Consider the following 24,268-nt stretch of genomic DNA (forward strand, 5'->3'; position numbering starts at 1 on the left):
AAAATTTTGTCCACACTTGTCATACAAAGTGAGCTTATACAGCCCACGGCACAAAAGGCCAGATGCAACAATTTCATCACCAAAACTGAGATCATGAACTGTACATCTGTCATCCACAAATTTGACTACAAGTCCAAGTCTAGCAAGTGCAGATATAGACAAGAGATTCTTCTTGATCCCAGGTACATAAAGTGCATCAACAAGTGTGAAGGAACTGCCATTAGCAGCAGTGAAAACAATCTTTCCAACTCCTTGAACTGGATAAGAGGCGTTGTTGGCACAAGTGACTGAATTCCCATGAGGGACTGACTTGAGAGAGGTAAACAATTCACGATGTGAGGTAATGTGCTTTGTAGCACCACTGTCAAAATACCACACATGTGGATCTGCAGCAACTGACAAGCATGCATCATGGACAACAGGATTGTAAGTGCACTCTGCGCTAAAAGCCCATTCTGCATCAACATCAGCATTACAGTCTCCTTTCACAGAAGACTCAACAATGGCTGCATTTGTAGTGGAACCAACATTTGCAGTGGAACCACCCTCTTTCTTCTTAGCCTCTTTGGCCTTCAACTTAGGACACGACTTGATCAAGTGATCATTGGCTTTACAATAATGGCAATGCATCTTCTTTTTGCCCTTATCACTAGAATTTCCAGACGAAGTGCTGCCAGCAGAAGCATTAGGAACAGAATTTTTGCCACTCACAGCAGAACCATAAGAAGTGGCTGCATTACTGTTACCACCCTTTCTTTGAGAAGCAATAAAAGCCTGTTCAACTGCACGCTGCCTAGTCCTGTTTTTTATAGAAAGTGACTCTTGCAACAGCAATGTGCACAATGCATCAAACTTGACAACTTCAGGATTTCCTTGGGTCATAAGTCTCCAAGTACTAGCAAAAGTCTAGTAGGAATCTGGTAAGGCATCAAGAACAGTCTGCACAAGGGAACTATTTGAAATGACTTCACCTGCAGAAATAAGCTGCTCATTGATATCCTTGACACTAGCAAGGAAAATGTCCATATCATCTTCCTCATGCATAATCTTCGACCCCAGCTCTTTTCGTAGCAAAGCAATTTTAGCCTCGTTGCGGCTTGCATAAAGACTTGCTAAAATATCCCAAGCCTGTTTTGCAGATTTTGCTGAACCGATGTGAGGAACAATGGTGCGCTTCACAGACAACGCAATCAATGCATGAGCCTGCGCATCCTTAACATCCCAACGAGCTTGTTCTGCCGTAGGCAAAACAACTCTAACAGCTGCAATCCTTGCAGCAAGACCTGCAACATCCTCAACATCGCCTACATCCTCAGAACCAGGACGTACATCAATGCCCTGCACAATGTTCCAGACACCCTTTGACACAAGAACATGTTGCATCATATAAGCCCACATAGGGTAGTTGTCCCCATCCAACCTGTCCTCAACAACAAACATCTTGAACACATCTGTGTTGTTGTTGTCAGCCATGGTAAATGCTACACCTGATGTGAAAACTGCCCGAAAATAGGAGAAACGGAGCGGGAAGGCACCTGTTATGCAAAAAACAGCACTGACAGAAATTCTGCACAAAATGACGAAATAGCCTGTGCAGTACTGCCTGTAGTGGAAACGGAGGCCGAAATGAGCCCAAATCAAAATTCTGAGCAGACCAAGCTCTTCGAGTTCTCCCAAAACTTTTGTCGACCTGCGAACGCTCGCCAAAGCTCACTGAAATCGGAGAAAGGGAGCAGGCGTGTGTTGGAGCAGCTGGCGACTAAGCCCGGGAGGACGTGACCTGCTCTGATACCAATTGTTGGAATTAGGGTTGCAGAGAAACACACATAGCTTGGAGAAGACGAAGGGAGCTCAAGGCACACAATAGAGAGTGTGTTACTTAGTGTGCAATGGAAAGATAGATAGCCCTAGAGTGATGGCCGTATATACAATGCAGGTGGGAAAAAACCTCCTAAAGAGGGAAAAAATGCCCCCGTGGTCCTAGTGTGTTCACACACATCACTACCACATGTATATGGTAACACTTACTACCTTCGAGCCTAGCCTATTTTTGCTAATTCCTACTATCATCACTTCCATTTATATAGCTTGCCGTTTGAGGAAATCCCCATGTGGCATATGTAGTGTATAAGATAGCCACTTGAGTATAGAAGCTCCCGAACAGCCTAGTGTGTAGTGTAAAGCCCATGTGCAATAATGCTCTCACAACCTATGCGGCATTAAGTCCGACAGATCGAGAAACTAATGGCTTTATTGCCTGCAATGAATCCAAACCAACTAGGCCACAATGCTTGTGTGAACTTCCAGCCATTTGGGTACAAAAGCTCCCAAATAGCCTAGTGTGTAGTGTAAAGTCCATCTGCAATAATTGCTCTCACAATCTGTGCGGCATGGATCAAGAAACTAATGACTTCATTGCTTGCAATGATTCCAAAACAACTAGGCCACAATGCTCGTGAACTTCCTGGAGAGGAATAGCCTGCAGGCCAAGACCGTGTAGAATTTGCTCACCGTGGCTATAAATAAAGAATGCCATGAATATTGATGAACATAGCTTTGATACTGCCGTAATAATTGAAGAATATGATCTCGAACAGATATATCAAACCTACTAGTCTGTAAACCAAAACGCCATGTCAGTGGGTTTCTCTTCCTGATGCTATGTATGAGTGTGTGTGTGTGTGTGTGTGTGTACATACATGGGTACGCATGTATATGTATATTGTATGAAATGTAAGACTTTCCACTTCACTGTATATGTGGAGATACACACACAGAAATAAAATAATTAAGTAAGATCAAGCTTCAAAAAAAAATCATAAGTACAGGTTCTTTAAATTGATCAAGCATATCTTTGACAAGAAGTAGACAAACAAGCAAAAATGGATAGAAGTGAGCAATTCAAAGCAAATTAAGTGTTGTGGTATTTATTGTCTTCGGGTCCCTTGACAAGAGGTGCCAACATGTTTGCATGAGTTGCACATAAAATTGACGATGAGGGTTTTGGCTTCATTGATGGAAGGGCCAGACTTGAAACATTCTCCTTATTAGCGATGTTGGCATTGTTGATCTCAAGGACAAAGTTAAATTTGGCTCATGCTTAGGACTGCATCCGCATCTTGCGTTTGCGAGACCCGCCTCATGCAGTACTTTAACCCCATTTCTGTGGGAATAAAATGAACACACACATATGAGACAGACATTAATTAAGACATAAATAAGGTAAAACCAACCTAGGCATCAATGCTCAAATGTTGGATCTCAAGGTGCTTATTATTTCCTGATGCTTCTCAAGTGAGATTTTGAAATCCACCCACAACAAGGCTAGTAGTCTCTTTGAACCTGGATAAGTGAAATAAATCAAAATGATAGACAAAGTCTAGGAAGATGAACCTAAAAGCATGCAAGCCCAAAACAAGAGAAAAAGAAAGAAAGCAACTCATGTTTGCATCATCTAAAGGCCAATGCTAGCCCATAGGAAAAATTCGATATATCTTTGTGCCAATGGCCTAGCAAAAGAAATAAAACTACAAAAGAAATAATCTCAATGCTTTGTCAGAGGATGGAAACAAAGTGCTGGCTAAACTGACTACCCTATCGTGGAAAAATGACCTTCCAACACTTTTTGAGCACTTTGGGCTAACTAAGTAAATCTTAAGCCTTGTTACAAAAAACCCACTTGAACCTATGTGCACAAGTTGTCCTCTGCTTCCAAACATTTTACCTCTACTTCACCGATTTGTACCATGCTGCATAGGTGCGCCAAATATGTGCAGACACTTTCTTGAAAAGGAAAGGAACACCTATCTCACCAAGGTAAGGCTTTCTAGATATGCAGCTATGAAGCCCTCTATGTATGCATGTGTATGGAGCTTTTGTAAATCTTTGGCGGGTCGATTACGGCCACTGCCTCCCATGGCCTGCTGATTCTCAACTACTTCCCCTTGACGTGAAGGAGGAGGAGGATCACAAAATGACAATGAACTCTCATCCAAGTAATGTGGCGTGACTTCTAGGCCAAAGCCTTCCTCAAGAAGGCCAGTATGTGCATGCGCAACTAGCCCACACTTGGGCATGTTTGGGCACACTTTCACTATGCTTGCATGTGTAACATGGTTTGGAGAGTCGACCTCCGAGTCGAATGATGCAAAAGCCTGTTCACAAAGACCAATTTGTGTATCCTGTGATCAAGGTTGTCCATAAGATGACATCCTACTTGCGCACACTCTTGAAGACTCTGCATGCATTTTGCATGCTTCTAGATCTCATGTAACTGTGAACGAGGGCACTATTGACTTGGAGAGGGATGTAAATATCGAGCTCAATGACATGCAAATGCACTTGCTTAGTCTTATCAAGATCTACAAGGTCAACGCATACCTTGAGCAATGTACTGATGTCCTCGATTTCTGGCTTCCAACCATCCTTTGTACATTTCTCTACGTAAAGATGAAGTTGTCTCTTGTTTTGGCAGAAAACACGCATAAGCACCATTGTAAGGGTGGTTTCTTGTTCCAAGAGACTATTCCTGCACTGATATCGAGGAGAACATTTGGTAGGTATAGGAGAGCAACTTGATAGTTGACAAGCAGGCCCAAAGCCTGTTGCATCCTTTTGCAAAACAAACTAGATATGGCTTACAACAATGGACTGCAGCTTCACAAGGTAGCCGATGTCTTTGAATTGAATCCCAATATTGAGTTGCAACACCACCTCCAACAATACCATCTGCACTTGAGAGGGCTGTCGCAAGAGCTCTATGCAAAAGGCCACCCACAATTCTCCATGGTTGGAAGTCCATGGTTGCACTAAAACGTTTTTGGACAAGGCTTTATTGACAAGTGGATCCCATGATCAAGAGGGTACTTGCAGAGGCACATTCTTCAGTCGAGAGTTGTGTGAGAGAAGAAGGCATATGCCTTGTCCGACAAAAGTGTCCTTGATGGAAGACATCAAAGTTGTTCCATCAAATTCTCTTCATAGCATAGCATTAGCACACTGCAGAAATCAATTATAAGACTAACCTGTGGTGGCTTGACACCAACAATGAGACCACAATCTGAGAGGTCTGAACGTCACATGACAGGGTTGTTGAAGTTCAATTTTATCGCATGTATACACCAGCCAATACTCCTTCCAATCGTTTCAAAAACATAAGTGAAAGTATTGCTGAAAGAAGACAATAGACATTTGAAATACCTTCTTCCTATGGCCTTTCCTCGAGTATGAGCAGCCAACACTTTTTTCATCAGCTTCTCACAATCCATCTATAAAGAAATCAATATAAGCGTTACAGTTACACATCCATGAATAGGATAGTCGAGGTAGAGGAAAGTAGGTATCTAAGTTTGATGCACACAAAATGTGATTGCGGCAAACAGTGATGCATAGCCACTTGCACACACATCTAGTTGCAAAAGAAGTCTAATTATAATGCTGGGTGGCCATTGAACCTCTTGAGTTTTCTCAGCCTGTGTAGCTTTCATTTATTGTTAGTCAAATATGGGGAGAAAGCCCTCACCATTACATATATAAACCGAGCACAAGCTCACAACTCAGTAAAAGCTATCGGAGGAACTAAAGCCTACTTTTTTTCCAATTCTCAGTTTTGCCGAATCGGTGAACTATCCAAAAGTTGTAACAGAATGATTGCGCAACAACAAGAAGACAAACTGAGGTTGTGTGTGTGTGTGTGTGTGTGTGTGTGTGAGAGAGAGAGAGAGAGAGAGAGAGAGAGAGAGAGAGAGAGAGAGAGAGAGAGAGAGAGAGAGAGAGAGAGAGAGAGAGAGAGAGAGCACCTGGTCTCTCAGAGGACAATCGAAGCACCTGCAAATCGTTATCATACACGGTTGCAACTCATCGTTCTGTCATAAAGCGACAGTTGCATTCCAAAAATAACACTCAGCACTCCACATTGCACAAAACCTTCTAGATGCCAAATTTCAATTGAGAAATACCTCTATAGTAGCAAGCCTCAACAACATAAATAGCAATCCAATGCATGCAGTCCACCCTAAAAAACATACCCTTGCTTGGCAACTCCCCATTGGCCTAGGGCTCTATGGCCATGCTAGCAAATTTTCTCCCTATAGACCCTGCCTTACGGCAGTGCCAACAAAAGACCAACTTTCTTCCAAAGGGAATACCACAGCCAACATGCAATTACTCGTTAGTCGGAATATCTGATCGAAAAGAAATCGAGGCATGGTGGTCTTGAGGGACGCATAGAGAGAGAGAGAGAGAGAGAGAGAGAGAGAGAGCAGAGCAAGGTTTTAATGGGCGCGATCCAAGGAGTCCTTTTCTGTCTTTGGCTCACTCAGGTAACGTACATACACACGCCCTTCGTTCCCCTGTCCTTCGATTTCGTAACCCATTTCCTCTTAACTAATGTTCACTAAAACCACATGCGAGGCACTAGTCATAGAGGTCTTAGGAAGCTTAGATTGCTGGTATGTGTATAACTGATGGTGTTTGCTTTTTGCAGGAAAAGTGTTTCAGTTAATGTCAAAGGCTTCTGCTTCTGATTGTGTGTTCTGACTACTTTTAAATTAAAGGGTTCAGCATAAGACTTACCGGTGTTTGTGAATACAATGGCATGGTCTCAGCTTCTCAAAAAGGTAATTTGTTCAAACGTAAGTTTCATTATGCAGGCATCACAGTACTGCCTTGTAGCTTCTGCAACCTACGCTATTTCAGGCCTTGCAAATTTTCTGTGCATATCATGTGGTGTGGGTGGCACTGCCTCTGGCCAGTCCTTTGACAGCTTACCAGTATAAATGCAAAGCCTTTACTTACATTCCTTTTGCTGTGCAGAGTGGGCCCTTGTCAAACCGCCTACGTCTTTCATTCGGCAACATCCGAGATACTATCTCAGGAATTGAAACCAATGTGTTCCCTCGCACTTGTAGCGGTATAAGTTTTGTTTCTACATCCCTTCTTGTTTAATTGAGACATGTTCAGTTGACTAGGTTTAGAGATGATAAGTGCTGTCAATTATGTCTCCAGCGTTTTTGCTGATACTTTTTTTTGAAAAGTTAGCGCTAGGGGATTTTGTGGGTGTGTGTCAGTGTTGGAAAGGGTCACTCATATGAAAGTATGCCATGAAGTGCTCGAAAATGTGAGGTCATGTTGCATGTCAAGAAGATTATGAATTCTTTGCCCCCAAAATTCTGAACCATTTGGCCTCACATGGCTTTATGTGCAAGAAGGTGGACATGCTGCTACTACGTCTTCAAAGCCAAGGTTTGTCTATCGAGTCTAAGGTATTTTGTACCAGCAACTTTGTGAGCCTGGTCACAAGACTTGCATGTTGGGACAAGTCTCATTAGATAGGTTTTTCGATTTCGAAACTCTCTTGCATAAATGGTTTGTACACATGTTTAATGGGTTGGTACACTTTGGTGGGAATCTTGGAACAACAGCATGTTGCCTAGGGTAAATGCAACGTGTTTGGCAATACCAGCATGTAGCCTAGGATAAAGGGGTGGGTCCTGTTTCTAAAGACAAATACTTCACTGAGATTGTGAGATATGGGCCTCAGTACCCAAAAATCATGTATGTGCACATTTGTGCAATTTGGAACGAAAAGTTAATCGACACGCACTTGAGAATTAGGGCTATACACTTTGAGGATTTGCTCCCGCGAACTTCGCGGCTAGTGCACTGAACTCAAGGGCTCACGCTCTGGCGCTCACATACAAACAAAATTGGTTGGTCGTTACAACTTAAGAGTGGAATCCTAGGTCTAAAAACCACTAAAAAGCTCTCTCTCTCTCTCTCTCTCCCCCCCCCCCCCCCCCCCCCCCCCCCCCCCCCCCCCCCCAAATTCTCCCTCCTATCGATACATGAGAATCATGGAGAAGCCCTAGCGTTTTTCAGCCTAGCAACGTCCTACACCATCACATGGGCCTCACAAACTCAAGCCATTGAAGACCTAATGTCACGAGGTTGTGGCAACCACTATCCTTAGTTGCTGGTTGCTTTCCCTTGATTTTTATTTAATTTTTGGGACCCTCTTTTTGAAGTCACAAATGGCCAGACATTGTATGGCCAGTGTGAAACGGCCGACGGCCGAGAGTTTCACACGCAACAGTGATGGGAAGGGCGCCACGAGGTGGTCGGGCCGATTGGCATTGAAATCCGAGCAGTAAAAGGGTGTCTAGGCTCAGTTCAAAGTCATTTAGGCCCCACACGACACTTATAAGTTGGTGGGTACTAGGAAATTAAACCAAAAGGAGTAAAGTGGACACATGGCAGTAGGAGAGCAACCTACAAGCCACACACTTTTCAAAAGCCTCATCCAAGAGGGGGCGCCCAAAATTGAGTGGAGGATGATTTTGCACATAAGTAACCACAGTGTTTGAGTAGTGGGTGTAGGTGATCACAACATATAATGGAAAGCTTTTCTTCTCCCTTGTCTCATGTAGCGTGATGATTTGCTCACGCATCTCTCCCCTTTGCGCGTTTGCCAAGGCAAGAGCTTTCTGTACAGAAACCGGATTAGCTAATTGCTAATCTTCCACAGGTGCGCACAGTTCCATTGCGAAGGATTGTGAAAATGGAGAGTTTTCTCGCGTGAAAACTCGTCCAAGTGAAAGGGGAAGTGTCCCATTGCGTGCGGAGCACCTGAGACACGCGTAGACCTTTTCGCTTCGCTCGAAACGATCCAAAACAGAAAATTACAGCCCGCTGTGTTTTTGTGCAGGTTTAGGGTTTTGAGCCTAAACTGCAAGAGATCTTTAGGGGAGCCTCGGGAAGGCCTTGGTATGTTTAAACAGGGCTTTGGGCACCTGAGAGTGACTAAAGAGGGAATTACAGCATGCTGAAATTGACCTGGAGCTCACCGGAAAGCTTCAAGAATGCGAGGGAAAGTGTCTTAGACGTGTACTTTTGACCTACAGGGGTTTTGGCGCCATTATGTACCGAAATTTGGTCAAAAACCTGCAATCATAGTCATGGACAAGTTTGGACAGCATGGTGAGAGTTGGATGAAAGTGTACGGATTGTTTATTTGCAATAAGAATAAAGAAATACAGAAAGGGACGCCAATCTTTGGGGCCTATAGGTTGTCGCTGTCTGCTTGGAAGCACTCTAGAGTCTAGTTGCCAAGCCGTGTTTTTGTTTGAAGTGTTGAATTCCAATCACATGTTCATTCGTGAAGTTGCTTTGTGTCGTAAAGGTCAAGTAAAGATTGGGTGAAAGCTAAAGTCTACTACCCTCTAGCGAGTCTACGGGCCAGTTTCACCTAACGGTTAGGGAATCCCAAGTCTAACCCTAGCCAACCTACAGATTCCGGCTGAGGTGCCTAAACCCTAGTTGAAGCTCAAGAAGAAGAAGTTTTTACCGACTTACAAATCCTCGTCGAGTGGCTCAAGTATGTGTGGTCAATTATGAAAAAAGGCAAATTAGGTGGAATTTAGAGAAGATTTAGTGCTTGGAGCAAACGAAGATAGAGGTGAGGTTGTGGTGGCAGGTAGAAAAAGGCGTGAAAGGATACGCGATGGAATGGTTGATAGGTGGGTTGTCTCGCTCTTTGTCGATGCTTCTCGGTGTGGAAGGATACACGATGGGATGGTTGACAAGTGTGTTGTCTCGCTCTTTGGTGAAGCTTCTCTCACCGACTTCTCTGTCTCTAATGTCATATGCTCGACGCAGCAGCCGCTTTTCATAGGCCAAGGGCCTATAAATATGTGCAGAGGGCTCAGTCTTTGGCACGCTCCTGCGTGGAGGTGGAGAGTATGGAGTATCGACGTTGTACTGATTGCTTGCTTTGTATCGAGTTCAAGCAATATAAAGAAATACCAAAAGGGGCGCCAAGGTTTCGGGCTAGTGCTCTCTTGGGATGGAATTCCGCCACTCCCTGTCTCGTGTCCTGCATCTCTTTCAGTTTAGTTGTTATTGAAGTGCTAAAAGTCTGTTCAGTCTGTTCTAAATCCTAGAAGCAGCAGAAGCAACAAAAGAAGTTTCACCAACTTGCAAACTTTGGCCGAGTCGCCTATTTTTAAAGAAGAAATGGGACCCGGTCCGATGGGGCCCAAGGGACCTAAAGCCCTTAAAATAAAACGGGACCACACACACTCAATCTCTTGCAAAAAAGGTGATGGCGTCGTAGTTGTACGGATGTCCATGATTTACACTTATGACGTGGTAGGCTGTACGGACTTTCGCGAATTGCGTCGGTACGTGCTGATGTGGTAGTTGTACGAAATTTTCTGTTTTGTGCTAGCAGCTTTTGGAGAAGATGTTTTTGGACCAATTGCTTTTGAGTTTGATGCTTTTCATAGGCCAAGGGCCTTTAAATATGTGCAGAGGGCCCAATCTCTGGCACACTCCCGTGTGGAGGTGCAGAGTCTAGAGTACCAGCGTTGTATCGAGTTCAAGCAATATAAAGAAATATCAAAAGGGGTGCCAAGGTTTGGGGCCAGTGCTCTCTTGGGATGGAATTCCACCACTCCTCGTCTCGTGTGTCGTGCGTCTCTTTCAATTCAGTTGTTATTGAAGTGCTAAAAGTTTGTTCAGTCTGTTCTTTTCCGTTGGCAAGTGGTGCCTGTCTCGTGACAGCAGATAGACCCGCAAGACCACCTCCGGCTAAGAGAGCTAGACCTGCCATTGGACTTGTACGTGATATTTATGGCATTAATCTCGAAAGTTCTAATGAATTGCGCAGAGCATATGAAAAAGTCAACTTGAAAGTTCTACTCTTCTTTGACCCGGGAGCTACTGAGAATTTCATCTATCCCGACTTGGTCAAGCAAATGGATTTTAGACTATGATTACTCGAAGCCGAGCTAGCCATTGGTCAAACATAGATGGTGGTACCTCTCATTGATGCTTTGCCACCAAGGATAGCAGGGAAAGTAGATTTTCACATCATGAAGTTGGGCAATTGCGATGCTCTCTTGGGCATGCCTTGTCATGACAAGAATGGCACGACACACCAGATCGGAAATCGTATGATCACCTTTATACAGAAGGACAAAAGTACGGTTGTTCGAGAAAAACTTGAAATGAATATTCTAATCGCTTTATATTTAGATACTTTTGAACTTTGTTTGAGAAAGTACTGTTTGAAATTTGCTTGAAATGGTTTATCTGTTTTGAACCTGTCTTGGTGTCGATTTGAGAATTGTTCGATTTTGGTTTTGATGTTGGTGTCCATGGTTTATAATTTACTCCCGGGAGGAGTGTTCTTGATTGTTGTAGACCTATGAAGGACGTAGATCGGGTGTCTGGGGAGTGTTTAGTTGTATGTTGAAAAATCTTGGAACGACGCAGACCGAATGTTTCGGGACCATTTAGTTGTATGTTGGAAAACCTTTGAACGATTGACTCGGTGTCTGGGGAGCGTTTAGTTGTATGTTGCAAAACTTGTGAACAACGCAGATTGAGTGTTTGGGGAGCGTTTAGTTGTATGCTTGAAACCTCCAAGAGACGCAGGTTGCGGCGTGGGGAGCGTTTGGTTGTATCGGCTTGGAACTGTGATTTGACAATGAGGCTAGGGCTGAAATCTGAAAATGCTGGGCTGATGCTTCTGCTAACGTTGGGGTGGGCTGATGGCTGAAAAACGCTGAAGATGCTTGTGTTGCCGGTACTTGTACTGTGGGTATTGGATGTCTGGAAAGGTGACCCCTAGGGTCTCCTATATAGGCGCAAAAGTGTGGGTTGAGCAGTGTCAGATTGAGCCCCCACGACTTTGTAAAATGATTCTGATATGTCAATATGTAATGTGTAGTGGAAGTGAATGATGGTGTAAGCTCAGGATGAGTGTTCAGTGGGTGCTCAAGGTTCCTTTTACTTTGGAGGAAGGGAGAGCCTTCCTTGCTTATAGAGTGAATGTGCAATGACCAAAACAAGAGGGTGGAATGCAAACTGCGAGTGAGTGCAAGAGAGTGCTAGAGAGAGAGAGAGAGAGAGAGAGAGAGAGAGAGAGAGAGAGAGAGAGACAACACCAGATGGGGTCCCAAACCCCCCTCCAAGGGCCCCCCCTCTCTATTGCTAGAGAGGTATTTGCTTTAGATTGCACTAAGGTCTGGCACAATGCTCTAGATGCTGTGGTACTTGACGACGATGACGATGACGTCGATGACAACTGAGGGCTGAAAATGAAAAACACTAGGGCTGAGGCTGGCTGAAAACTGAGCGCTGTCCTAGGGCTGAAATCTGCACATGTGCCGGCGATGATGAGGCTATGCAAAACACCGATGGGCTGAAATCTAAAAACGCTGGCTGAACCGATGGCGTTTTGTGGGATCAGGCGAGGAATCGGGTATGGGAAGGTGTGGTAGGCTGAAAACGCTGATCTGACTGTTGAAAATACTGATGCTTGCGGCTGAAAACACTGATATGTTGCTGAGAATACGCTTGAGAGCTTACGGATGCCTGTGCTCTATCTGTCTTTTCTTCTTCCATGCGCCCCATGGTTGCCTATATACCTCCCAGCAATTGGGTCGAGTAGTGCAATAACAGCCCCACGATTTGGATTTAATTAAAAAGTCACTTAAAATAAAATGACCTTATAAGAGGTGGTTCATATGCAAGTGTAATTGGGTTCATGTAGTGGTAAAAAATGCTCATGCTAGGTGTGCAATTAGAGGGTATGCAACTACTTTAAGTCATGCACATAGGGTTAGATGTGCATGTGACATCCCCCCCCTTTCAAGGTGAGGAATTGGTACCAAGCTGCATGGCTTCTTTCTAGTCTGCCAACAACTCAGGGTAGTCTGTGAAAAATGCTTTATCAACCGACAGTGCTTCGTGGGTTCCTTGATCTTTGAACTTCAAAAGGTATTGTCGTGCTTGCTTCTTTGATCCATGGTGAAACCGGTGCAACAAACTTTACTCCGGTTTCATGACTTCTACTTCATCAATGATCTCTGGATCTTCTTCGTTAGAAATGTCCTTTGGTGGGTCTCCCTGAAACTACTTCAACCAAGAAAGATGAAAAACGTGGTGCATTGACCATGAGTTAGGCAACTACAATTTCATAGAAACCTCATTTATCTTTTTAATGACTGGAAAAGGATGATATACTTGAAAAGACAACTTTAGATACTTGCTTGAGACGTTGTTTCCTGATCCTAAGATAGACCTAATCCCCTTCTTTGATGGTAACATCCTGACTATTCTTGTTAGCCTGACGAGAATAAGACTCTTGAGCCTTGCTTAGCCGATGCTTCACACTCTCAATAATCTCATCCAAAGACTCGCTCTCAGTATTGGCATCAGGCAACTGACTCACCGATTGAGTCAACAAAGACTGAAACGGACGACCAAATGCTGCCTCATACGGAGTTCTACCGAGGGCACTAGAATATGAGGCATTCAAAATTGCTTGAACTAATGGGAGATACTGCTCCCAATGAGACTGTTGATCATCACACAAGAATTCAAAACATCGAAAGCCAACTGATTATAGATCTCAGTTTGACCATCGAACTGTGTGTGAAATGTGGATGAAAAGTTCAACTTGAAGCGCTTTCCAAAAATGTGACGTGAATTTGACATCCCTATCTGACACAATCGACTTTGGCAAACCACAAAGGGGATACGAGTGCTTAATGAACAGACGTGCTACATCTTGTGCTGTCACTATGGCCTTACAAGGAATCAACATGCAAAACTTGCTGAAACGATCCAGTGTTCGAGTGGCGGACAATTAACGGGAGTCTTTTATGTGTTCTAGAGAGTAAATTAAAGTGTGTGCAAGACCAATTGCAACCGGTCGTCCAATATGGTGATTTTCAACATTGTAATGTAAATTTGTTTATGAGTATGGGTTTTCAATAAAATATGGGTTTTTTTACAAATGGTACGTACCTATTATGTACCTGAAAGGTGGTTCAATACGGTAGTACGTTCCATACGTACCTAAAACATGCCGTACACTACGTACCTATCCACCTTGTTTCTAGAATGCAAACTAGGTGGAAGATTAGTCACAAAATCCGTGGAAATGCCCTGAAATGGTCCTTCGGGAATAGGCAGCGGTAGCAAGAGGCCTTGCTGCTTACCCCAAGGAGCTTTTTTACCTTTTGACATATGGAACATTGTGTGACATACTTGAACACATCTTTTCGCATTTTAGGCCAAAAAAAAGAATCTTTCTATCTTTTTAAAGTGGTATTCATGCCTTTGTGCCCACCCGTGAGTGCATCATGTGCATCGTGCAATATGGCTTGCCTAAGAGGAGGCAACACACACAATCACACAGACGGTGGCGAAAATACAAAAGACCATCACGAATGAGATAATTGCTAGGCCCTTGGGAAGCAAGAGCCTGCAACCATTGAGCTTACCAAACTCGGAGTCTGCATACTTGTTCTTCATGCTCTCAAAAGAGACATCTTGAATAGAGACGGTGAACTTGTCTCAAAAGTCAAAATGTGTCCTTTGCGACTTAACGCATCTGCAACAGGGTTAGCTTTACTTGGAACATACGCAATTAAACCTCCAAATTGCTCAAAAATTGAGACCACCGTGCTTGGCGGTCACTCCAATGTGCACTAGGTATAGATTGAAGCCATTTGAGGGCTTGATGATTAGTACACAAAGTAAACTCTCTACCATACAAAAAAATGCTTCCAATGCTTGAGACAATGAATGATAGAGAGAAGTTCCTTATCATACACATGATTATTCTTTTCATCATTGTTCAACTTTCTACCGAGAAATGCAACTGAACGGCCATGCTGTTGTAGCACAGCTCCTATGGCGATGTTGCTCGTAGCCGTCATACCTCAAAGGGGTCATCCCAAGAGGCAAGGATGAGACACGGAGCCTCAGTCACCGCAACCTTGAGAGCTTCAAAAGCCTCAATGGCAGCCTCGGGCAAAACTACGCTCTATCGGTGAGTTTTCACCCCTTTCAAAACATCAATCATGAGTGCGACAATGCATGCAAAATTCTTTATAAAAAATAAACACACACGCCAATCATGTCTCCAAAACGACCTACCATAAGACGATTGAACGTACCCTCGGCACCTATCAATCCAAAAGGCATAATAACATACTCCCATTGCCCCTGCTCTGTGCGGAAAGCCGTCTTGTAGATGTCGCCCTTGAATACCCTTACTTGATGGTATCCACTTTTGAGATCGGCTTTACTGAAAACCTTCGCGCCATTGAGCCTATAGAGGATATACTCAATGCGAGGCATCCGAAACTTGTTCTTTACGGTCATCTTGTTGAGTGCCTTGTAATCTACACGGAAACGAGACAACCCATCTTTCTTGCGAACAAACAGAATAAGAGCAGCAAAAGGACTTACACTAGGGCGTATGAAACCCCTGGCCAAGTTGCCGCTCTAACTGTGCTTCTTGAGACTTGTTCAAACGGTAGGGAGCCTTACTAATGGGCTATGCCCCCTCCATGAGTTCAATGCGATGATCCTTTGGATGCTCGGGAGGGAGACGGGGGTGGAATATCATCTTGCAAGAAAAGATGCTCATAACTCTGAAACAAACGTGAGTATTATTCTGGGGTCTTGAGGTCCTGAGTCACTTGAGTGGCATAGATGAATGCTGCTTGAGCTCCTCGTTGTAACTCACGCTTAGCTTGCAGATGAGAAATGAGAGGTAAAGAATGGAGGCCTTGCTTACCACGGATGACCACGGGAGAGGAACCTTCCGGTGAGAGAGTGAGGGTGTTTGCTTTCCAATCAAAGAGCGGAGCATGCTCACAAAACCATGTAATGCAGAAAATCATATCACATCCTGAGAGATAAGAAACAACAAATTTTCAATGTAAAGATGTAAGGTGTGAGCTTTGTCCTAGAGTCACTAGAGTATGAGTCGAGTAGAGAATAGGTGGAATTATCCCACATGTATTTGTGCAAGGTTGTAGAGCTACTTAAAGCTCATTTCATGAATAAACAAATCCATTCCAAGTTTGCATTAAATCTCTCTTGTTTATGGTGAGCTTGTGATGGGTTAGCAACTACTCAAGATCGTGTTTATGAGTCCAAGTTAATCTATCTTGGGACCTAATTTGTTTGAGTGATAATCTAGCCTAGGCCCTACACACACTCACTTGTGTGCACGATGTTTGTCTTTCATCCACCCTAGCTAGCATGATCCCATTCCCATCAAGTGGTATTAGAGCTCCATGGTATACTAGCTAGGATTAGTGCTATGCATTTGTGTGCTAGTGTGATTAGTATCTCCATTAGGTTTCTCTACTCTCAAATCAATTCATGATTGAGCTATGTGTGGGCAAGTTCATGGTGAAAGTCCATTGAGCCACTACCTTCCGGTCAAGCTTGATTAAGAGTTGTAGGTTCTTTGCATTTAATTAGTGTATGTTGTAATTGCACTTGCATTTGGATTAGTTTTTGTGTCGGTTATATTGTCTTGTGGGTGACTACCATGGGTCTATACCTTGCACTTTCCTATAAGGGTGAATCTGGGCTTATCCTAGATTCATCTAGGTAAATAGTTTGTTTGTCGATTTTCTAGTAATTTGTATCCTTTTGTGTTCACTTCGAGCCCATTTTACATTGGCATTGCAACCATTGTATTGTGTATTTGCTTTTGTGGTCTATGTGTGTGTGAAGCCATTGTCGAGAGCTTTCAATTAAGCCCATCCACACCAATTTTGAGCTAGGCTTTGTCAATCAATGCTTTGAACAAACTTCAAGCTTGCCAATGTCTATCCTCTGTTTTTCCAGCATATCTGAAGCTCAGAAAAGTGTGTGCGCTCACCTAAGAGGGCATTGAATGCTCACCATACCCTTGTGGAAAAGAGGATTTAAATAGCCCCAAAAGTCGGCCCTACTCGTGGTGAGAACACCCTATTCTTAGGGTTTTGACCACTCCTTTGTGAGGGGACACAACTGGCGCATTGTAGCCTTCTTCACTTGCTTGGAACCATCTTCGATTGACCAAGGGACCAAAGCTAGGAGTCCACACTATCCCTCTGGTTAGTGCACTACTTTTTCGGGTCCGATCGGACATTTCCAGTTCGATTGCTTGCCTGTCCTATCGCCGTCCGGTGGCGTCGTTACCTTAGCTTCTCATGCGATTGATCGCGACCGGTGCTCTTATTCACCTCTCTCGACCAGTGGATGCCACTATACCCGCGGTCAACTGCATTTAAAAGAGCTTTTGGGTCCGTTCATAAAGGACCCCCTTCCAGCACCCTACTGCGTGAAGCTCCCAAGCCTCCAACCCCCTACCAAGGGGTGATCCCGCAGCCCCACTAGCCCAAAGGTTTCTAGCCTATTTAAGGGCCCGCTTCCACCGCCATTTGCAATGTATGTCATAATCTACATTTATGGGGATGTTTTTTTAGTCATGCTTGTGTAAAGAGGTAGACATTGCCTAGGAGAGTCTCCTAAGCTAAGACCCCTCTATTAGCGCAATGGAAGAGAAGGGGCTTAGGAATTTTAACGGGGAGGGCGTTCACACTTGGCAAACCAAGTTGAAAGGCTACTTAATGAAAAGCAGTTGTGGGGAGTAGTTAAGCCAACGATCACTGATTCGTCATCCATTGATGGAGCATACAGCTATGAGCGCACAAAATCAAGCCAAGGGCAAGCAGACGTTAGGAATCATAATCACTGCACTACATGACAATTATGTACACTTTACTGATGATTGTGAGACCTCATCAGCTGCATGGGAAGCACTAGAAAAAAACTTTGGAGCTAGAAAAAAGAAGAGCAAGAAGGATCTATACAAATTAAAAATGAAACATAACAAAGATATTGCAAGCTTGGTCAATGACCTTAAAAGCATGACCACACTACTAGCTTATGTAAACAGTGCAATACTAGAGGAGGACAAAGTTGCAGTTCTTCTAGCAGCCTTACCACCTAGCTTTGACCAGATAATGACCATCATTGAGGAGAAGGATTCAACACCAGATTTCCACGATGTAATCAACTCTTTAATGTCCGAGGAGAAGAAGCATGGGAGGAATGTGTCACAAAATGATGAAGTGGCATGACTTCCCGCGGACTGACTGTACGGGCAGGTGACATGGTTGACTGTATGGATTTCTGGAATCTGCGTTGACATGCTGATGGGCAGACATTATGGATTTCCGCGTTTTGCGCTGACAAGTGCTGACGTGGCAGCCTGTATGGAATTCCACTTTTTGCACTGGCTGATTTTACTGGCAGATTTTGAGCCAGTTGCTTTTGAGGGATCGTTGCTTTTGAGTTTGAAGCTTTTGGGGCTCTGCTTTTGGCATCCCTTGTAATGTTTATTAGTGACCTAAGGGGGCTCACTTCTCAGAGCATCTAGATGTAGAGTCTGAGAGCGAGCACCCGCGAGAGTTGTACTTTGCCCAAAGATTAATATAAAAAGAAATACCGAAAAGGGCGCCAATCTTTGGGGCCAATACCTTTGGGCACGGAACTCCGCCGGGCCGTGTTAGACTCTCTCTCTCTCTCTCTCTCCCTCTCTCCCTCTCCCCCCATTAAAGTTCAGTGATTATGAAGTTTGTGTTCGTGTGTTGCTATTGATTTCTCACTTGGAGTGTCTAAGCCGGTTACAATGGTATCAGAGCACAAAAAGATTTTCCTTCTACGAAGGATCCGATCCTTTTTGCAACACACACAGGTTTTTGTGAAAGAATCTCCGTGTCCCGACCCCGGACTTATTAGCCACTCCCACCCTTCATACATCGCGCATCGGGTGCGCTCCCGTCTTCATCACTTTGTCTTACAAGGCATAAAGCCATAAAGAATCCCAGATTTCACATGGGTTTTCTCGGAGAATGTGACAAAGATAACACTTTTAACAAGGGGCAGGCAAAAGAAAAGTTGGAATCCGGCGCGAGAACTGAAGAAAAGAATTTAGATTTGGACAGATTCTTGGTGGAAAATTTTACCAGAACGGAGTACAAATGTCAACTGCAGGTTGACACATCTGTGAAAAGATTTATCAAGTACTTCATAGACCCGAGACTTGCAAAACACCTAAAGAATTACCCGATTGACAAGATTTACTCGAGATGGCATGTGGCCAATTGCTTCTCCTCTCAGGTCGAGAGGAAAGCCGAAAGGACAAACGAGTGTAGAAAAGCGGAACCTGTACTCGCAGAAAGGACATGAACAAGAACTTTTGAAAAGAAGATGAACCAAAGGACCACCGGAAGATAAACTTGAGAGTTACAGAGCAGCAACCGAGTGCGGAGGGAAAGGAAAGATGAAAGTAGAACTGGTACCACATTGCGTGGGGACCGACCAAAACGAAAGTACAAAACTTTGCCGCACTTGGGGCAAAGTGATTGACGGAGGAGCCAAGGCCAACTTCTCTTTACTTGAATTGGCGGCTCCACTTGGAATTACGCCGGACAAGCTGAGGCCACAGGCGGAGGCAGTTCTAGCGGCTCCTGGACGGGATGTTGCCATTACACCGATCATTAGCAAACTTCATTTGCAATGTTGGTGTTTAGGGCACAAGGACTTTCACGTCATGCCTTTGAAAGGGTGTGATGTTCTCCGAGGAATCCCTTGGTACCACAAGAACAACGCCGTGGTTGACTATCGAGTTAAGAAAGCGATTTTGACAAATGAAAAGCAAAGAGATTGTACTTGATGAAATCCAGTTTTCTTTACTCGATTTTCTTGAAAGAACTGAATGGTGATTGAAGGTCGAATATGTTTGACCTTGAAAGGAAACGACAGGATTTTCTGCAATAGAGATTGACCGTTTCTCTGAAGGCGTACTAAGCGAGTTGCCTCCTTCACGTCATGAAGATCACATGATTGATTCTTGGTAGTACGCCACCGAACCGGCCACCTTACAGAGTTAGCCGAGGCCAGAATAAAGAAACTATGAACCAAAACAGAGTTTCACATTACGAGGATCAATGATATACTCGACAAACTTCAGAATTCTACTTGCCGAATTGATTTGAAGAGTGATTATCATCAGATCTGTATTGCTCTTGAAGTTGTCTACAAGACAGCTTTCATGACGACTTTTTGGATTTTCAGAGAGTACCGATCATTTGGGTTTTCCAAACACTTGAGGAAGCATAAATTGCTTATAAATGTGAAATAGAGCGAGTTTTTCTTGCCTGAGATACATTTCTTGGGATACAGCAAAAAGGGTACAGATGGATCAGGCCAAAAGTGACACTATCCGCGATTGGCATGACTTTAAGAATGTTTATGAAGTCAGAAGCTTTTTGGGCTTGGGTTCTTACTATCTGCAGCTCATTCAGAAGTTTGCAGAGATAGCTTTGCCTTTGCACTTATTGACTTAGAAAGGAGTCCCTTTTTGGTGGGGACCGACAGAGGTGATTGTGTTTCAGCGACTTAAGGAAAAATTGACTACTAGATCAGTGTTGGCTTTGCCAGACTTGTAAAAGCCATTCTAAGTTTATTGTGATCGTAGTCTGGGAGCGGTCTTGATGCAAGAAGGCCATGTGATTGCTTTTGAAGCAGAATGTTTTCAAGGTCAGAATTGGTAGCACAGATTTATGAAAAAGAGCTATTGGCAGTGATCCATGCTCTTACTTAGCTTTCCAGGGACATAATCATACTAGCAAATTGTTCAAAAATTGAGACCATCGTGCTTGTCTATCACTCCAATGTGCATTAGGCATAGATTGAAGCCATTTAAGTGCTTGGTGATCTATGCGAACTACAAGCTCCCGCCCATAAATGAAATTCTTCTAATGCTTCCAATGCTTCAATGCATGAATGACAGAGAGAAGTTCCTTATTATAGACAAAATAATTTTTCTCAGCACTATTCACTTTAGGAGAGAAAAATGCCATTGGATGGTTGTTTTGCTGTAACATTGTGCCAAGGGCAATGTTACTAACGTTAGTCAACACCTCAAAAGGCTCATCCCAAACGGCAAGGGCGAGGCATGGTGCCTCAGTGACTACTACTTTGAGCGCTTCAGAAGCACCCTTAGCGGCATCGGTTATGACAACTTGCCGACGGCGAGTCTTGACACCCTATATGAAATCAGACAATGGTGCGGCAATATGTGCAAAGTGCTTCATGTGAGAACTGTATGCTTGACACAAACCCAAAAATGAGCAAACATCATATGCTGTTTCAAGCATAGGCCACTTTCTTACCTCACTTACCTTCGCGGGATCAAGTCGAATGCCCTCGGAAAAGATGATGTAGGCCAAATGGCACACAATTGTCAAAAAAAATTCCGACTTTTTTGCTGCAATGTAAAGACGGTTAGCATCCAATCGGGTCAAAACTTTTTCCACATCAATAGCATGTTGCTCGCAAGAAGAGGAGAAAATGAGAATGTCATCCAGAAAAATAAACACGCACTTATCGACCAAGTCAATGAAGATATGCATCATCAAAAGATGAAACGTACCCGTTAGATCAAACGACATAACAATGACCTTTAGTGATTACGTTCGGTCCTAAAGGCGGTCTTGTAGATGTCTCGCTTTGCAATTCTTACCTGGTGGTAGCCACTGTTGAAATTGACTTCCAAAAACACAATCGCTTCATTGAGACGCTCCAAAATGTACTCGATGGAGGCATAGGAAACTTGTTCTTGACCGTCATCTTGTTGATAATCCACACACAACCGCGATGAGCCATCTTTCTTGAACTTGGTTCAAGGAAGGTCGCAGACTATTCTTCGGGAGACTATCTACCCCCTCGTTGGCGCACCCCACATGCAACACACGGTATACCTATTTTTCGATGCTCAAGACGCACGGCTCTACGCACAATGGCAAGCCTTGTGCTCCATGAGTGGGAGGAGTATACATCGAAGGGCTGCCAACACAACCAAAAACACGAGAGAAAAAAAAACTTTTTGGAGATCAGCGGATTAGTGCAAAATTTTCAAAGGTCTGATACCAATTTCAGGGGCACTGGTGAAGAGCTAGCTTTACACCTTCACAAATCCTTCAACTTCTTTCCTTGGTTAGTGATTCCTTTTAGCTTAGATGATGGTTCCTTTTACTTTTCGGTGAAGAGAGGGGCTCGATACTTGGAAGATTCACAATGCGTTCCGTGTGAATCTATTGAGGCCTTTCAAAGGCGAAGTGCTAGAGGACAGGGAGCGAGAGGAGCAACCAGAGGTAGAAGAAACCAAGGAGATTTTTGTCCAAGGCGTAATTGAGGGCGGTTACTCTTCTTTTAAGTGGGGTTATGTCACAAAGTGATGACACAGCACACCTATGGGTACAAGGTGCATCTCATTTGCATGCCATTATGGCAAGGAGATGTACACGTACTGGCAAGCTGCTATTGATGAATATAAAAACATCAGTACAGGGATCACACATCTTAATAGGCAGCTAGAACAAAATGAGAGGCCCATCCAAGTCCAGCAAAATCTTGGATAGATTTCTAGACCACAAAAGCAAAATTGCACAGCGGGCTGAAGTGATGAACACGATGGAATGCATCATGCAAGCGACTTCATAAGATGTATAGACACAACTTACCTCTTCCATTGTTTTAATGGAATGATAGGAAATGAACAAGAGTGCAGATCTCTATGGCTGTTTTTGGTTCACTTTAGTATAATCTCTTCTTAAGGAAGTTCGGTTTGAGGAGACCAGTTTTAAGTATCTTCTACACATCATGTGTTTGATTAATCAGCCATGAAACATTTCTTTTGAAACTACTCTCTTGGGTGATATGTTTGGAACATCACTGCACTCATCCAGTGAAGATGTACATTGGTTTCAAACCACAATATTTAGTACACAACGATCTCAGTTTTTCTTGCACGCTAAGTTGTTTTTTGGCATGCTATGCAGGGGCCCAGCATTTTCAAGAACGTGCATATTCTGGATACATTGACAGCCTAGCAAAGAGGCTAAAGCAGAGTGAGGATTCTGCAGAAATTGCACTACTAAAAGATTTCAACAAAACAAACCCAGAGTATGTCATACACTGGTATGAGCGATGCCCGCCCCATCAATGGTATAAACCAGCTTTTCTGGCGGAATATTTGAAAGCTTTGGTAAAGGTAGATAAGCTGGACGAGCATGAGTTGCTTATGACACTTAAAGAAGGTTTGGAACATTTATATTCCTTTTCTGTTTTCTCAAGGTTGGAAAGTAGGCGGTCTTAAGATGTTTTCTTCCTCAGGTGTCAAAGCTCGATTGGGTGGGATGGTAAATGGATCCTCAGTGCCCTCTGTAGGGGGGGCTCCACCCATTTTAAGTAGCCTTGGTAGCACCACAAAGGACGGTGCTCTGGGAAGTGCAAATTCTCCTGTCCATATGGTCAATTCTGAGGGTGGTCTGAAACAACAAATGTGGCGGTTTTTAAGACTTTTGGCTTTGGGATTTGTTGTGGTCTCTGGGCTTGGAGCATTTGTGGATGACCGAGCAATAACCAAAGGTCTCTCTCTCTCTCTCTCTCTCTGAGGGTGTAGTCACATCTAGCTGCTGTCCTTAAAAGTGAAAAGTTCAAAGCCTTGTTGTGCTAGCTGGGTATCCATGATGATTAGTCATCTTTCTCTCTCTCTCTCTCACACACACACACACACACACACACACACACACACACACACACACACACATTTTTGATGTCTCTTGGGATTGTCCCACGACGTTAAAATTCCCCCACTCTTCCCCCTTCTCCCAAAAAGAAAAAAAAAGAGTGAGGAAGGAGTGCGGGTCAATGGCTAGTGCTGAGAAGTCTCCTCTCTCTCCCTCTCTATTACATCAGAGAGGGCAATGCAAATAAGACTAAAATTTAAACACAGTAAAAAGAAAACAAGACTAATTCTTGATTTTCAGCTCTCAAAGCTCCTAATATACAATCCAATCCAATAGAACAGGTGGAAATTCTCCTCATACTTTGTCATCTGTAGAACTAGAGGAATCTCTATTAGAACTTTGTAAGGAGTATATACTATAGACAGAGGGTATGCTGTCAGGGCTGTAGGAGATGGATGAAGTGCTACGTTTGAAGAGGGGGGCCACATGAAGGTGGAATCCCAGCTGGGTAAATTCTCCTCATACTTTGTCATCTGTAGAACTATAGGAATCTCTATTAGAACTTTAGACAGAGGGTATGCTGTCAGGGCTGTAGGAGATGGATGAAGTCCTATGTTTGAAGAGGGGGGCCAGCCGCCACATGAAGGTGGAATTCCAGCTGGGGAACCCTGTGCCTATGCTGAGGCACCGCTTGCGTCATCTTGTCTTTGCCTTTCTTCTACTAGCTCTTTCTACATTATTCTGATCCTAGGTAACCTCATCATTACTGCAAGACCGCAGGTAGATCCATTCCGTGTCTCCATTTGTAAATATACCAAAAAGATTTACTCCAAGTCAAGGGCTCTGCTAGGAATTCATCTGCCGGG

At 43.7% G+C, this 24,268-nt stretch overlaps 1 protein-coding gene and 1 pseudogene across 1 annotated transcript in view; one reads left to right on the top strand and one right to left on the bottom strand.

Annotated features, from left to right (window-relative positions):
• Positions 1 to 3,803: 3,803 nt before the first annotated feature.
• Positions 3,804 to 4,953, bottom strand: LOC147435076 (uncharacterized; annotated as a pseudogene).
• A 1,181-nt stretch (positions 4,954 to 6,134) lies between these two features.
• The window catches only part of LOC147435077 (ATP-dependent zinc metalloprotease FTSH 5, mitochondrial-like), a 49,266-nt gene continuing 31,132 nt past the window's right edge, over positions 6,135 to 24,268 (top strand). The window contains exons 1-5 of the mRNA XM_086491439.1: positions 6,135 to 6,320; positions 6,485 to 6,617; positions 6,814 to 6,910; positions 22,713 to 22,970; positions 23,047 to 23,301. Coding sequence (XP_086347565.1) covers positions 6,591 to 6,617; positions 6,814 to 6,910; positions 22,713 to 22,970; positions 23,047 to 23,301 — 637 coding nt within the window. The 5' untranslated portion in view covers positions 6,135 to 6,320; positions 6,485 to 6,590. The remainder of the gene's footprint in view (positions 6,321 to 6,484; positions 6,618 to 6,813; positions 6,911 to 22,712; positions 22,971 to 23,046; positions 23,302 to 24,268) is intronic.

The sequence above is a fragment of the Adiantum capillus-veneris genome, chromosome 19 (genome assembly GCF_014529385.1).
Source record: "Adiantum capillus-veneris isolate H3 chromosome 19, ASM1452938v2, whole genome shotgun sequence".
NCBI classification, from domain to species: Eukaryota; Viridiplantae; Streptophyta; class Polypodiopsida; order Polypodiales; family Pteridaceae; genus Adiantum; species Adiantum capillus-veneris.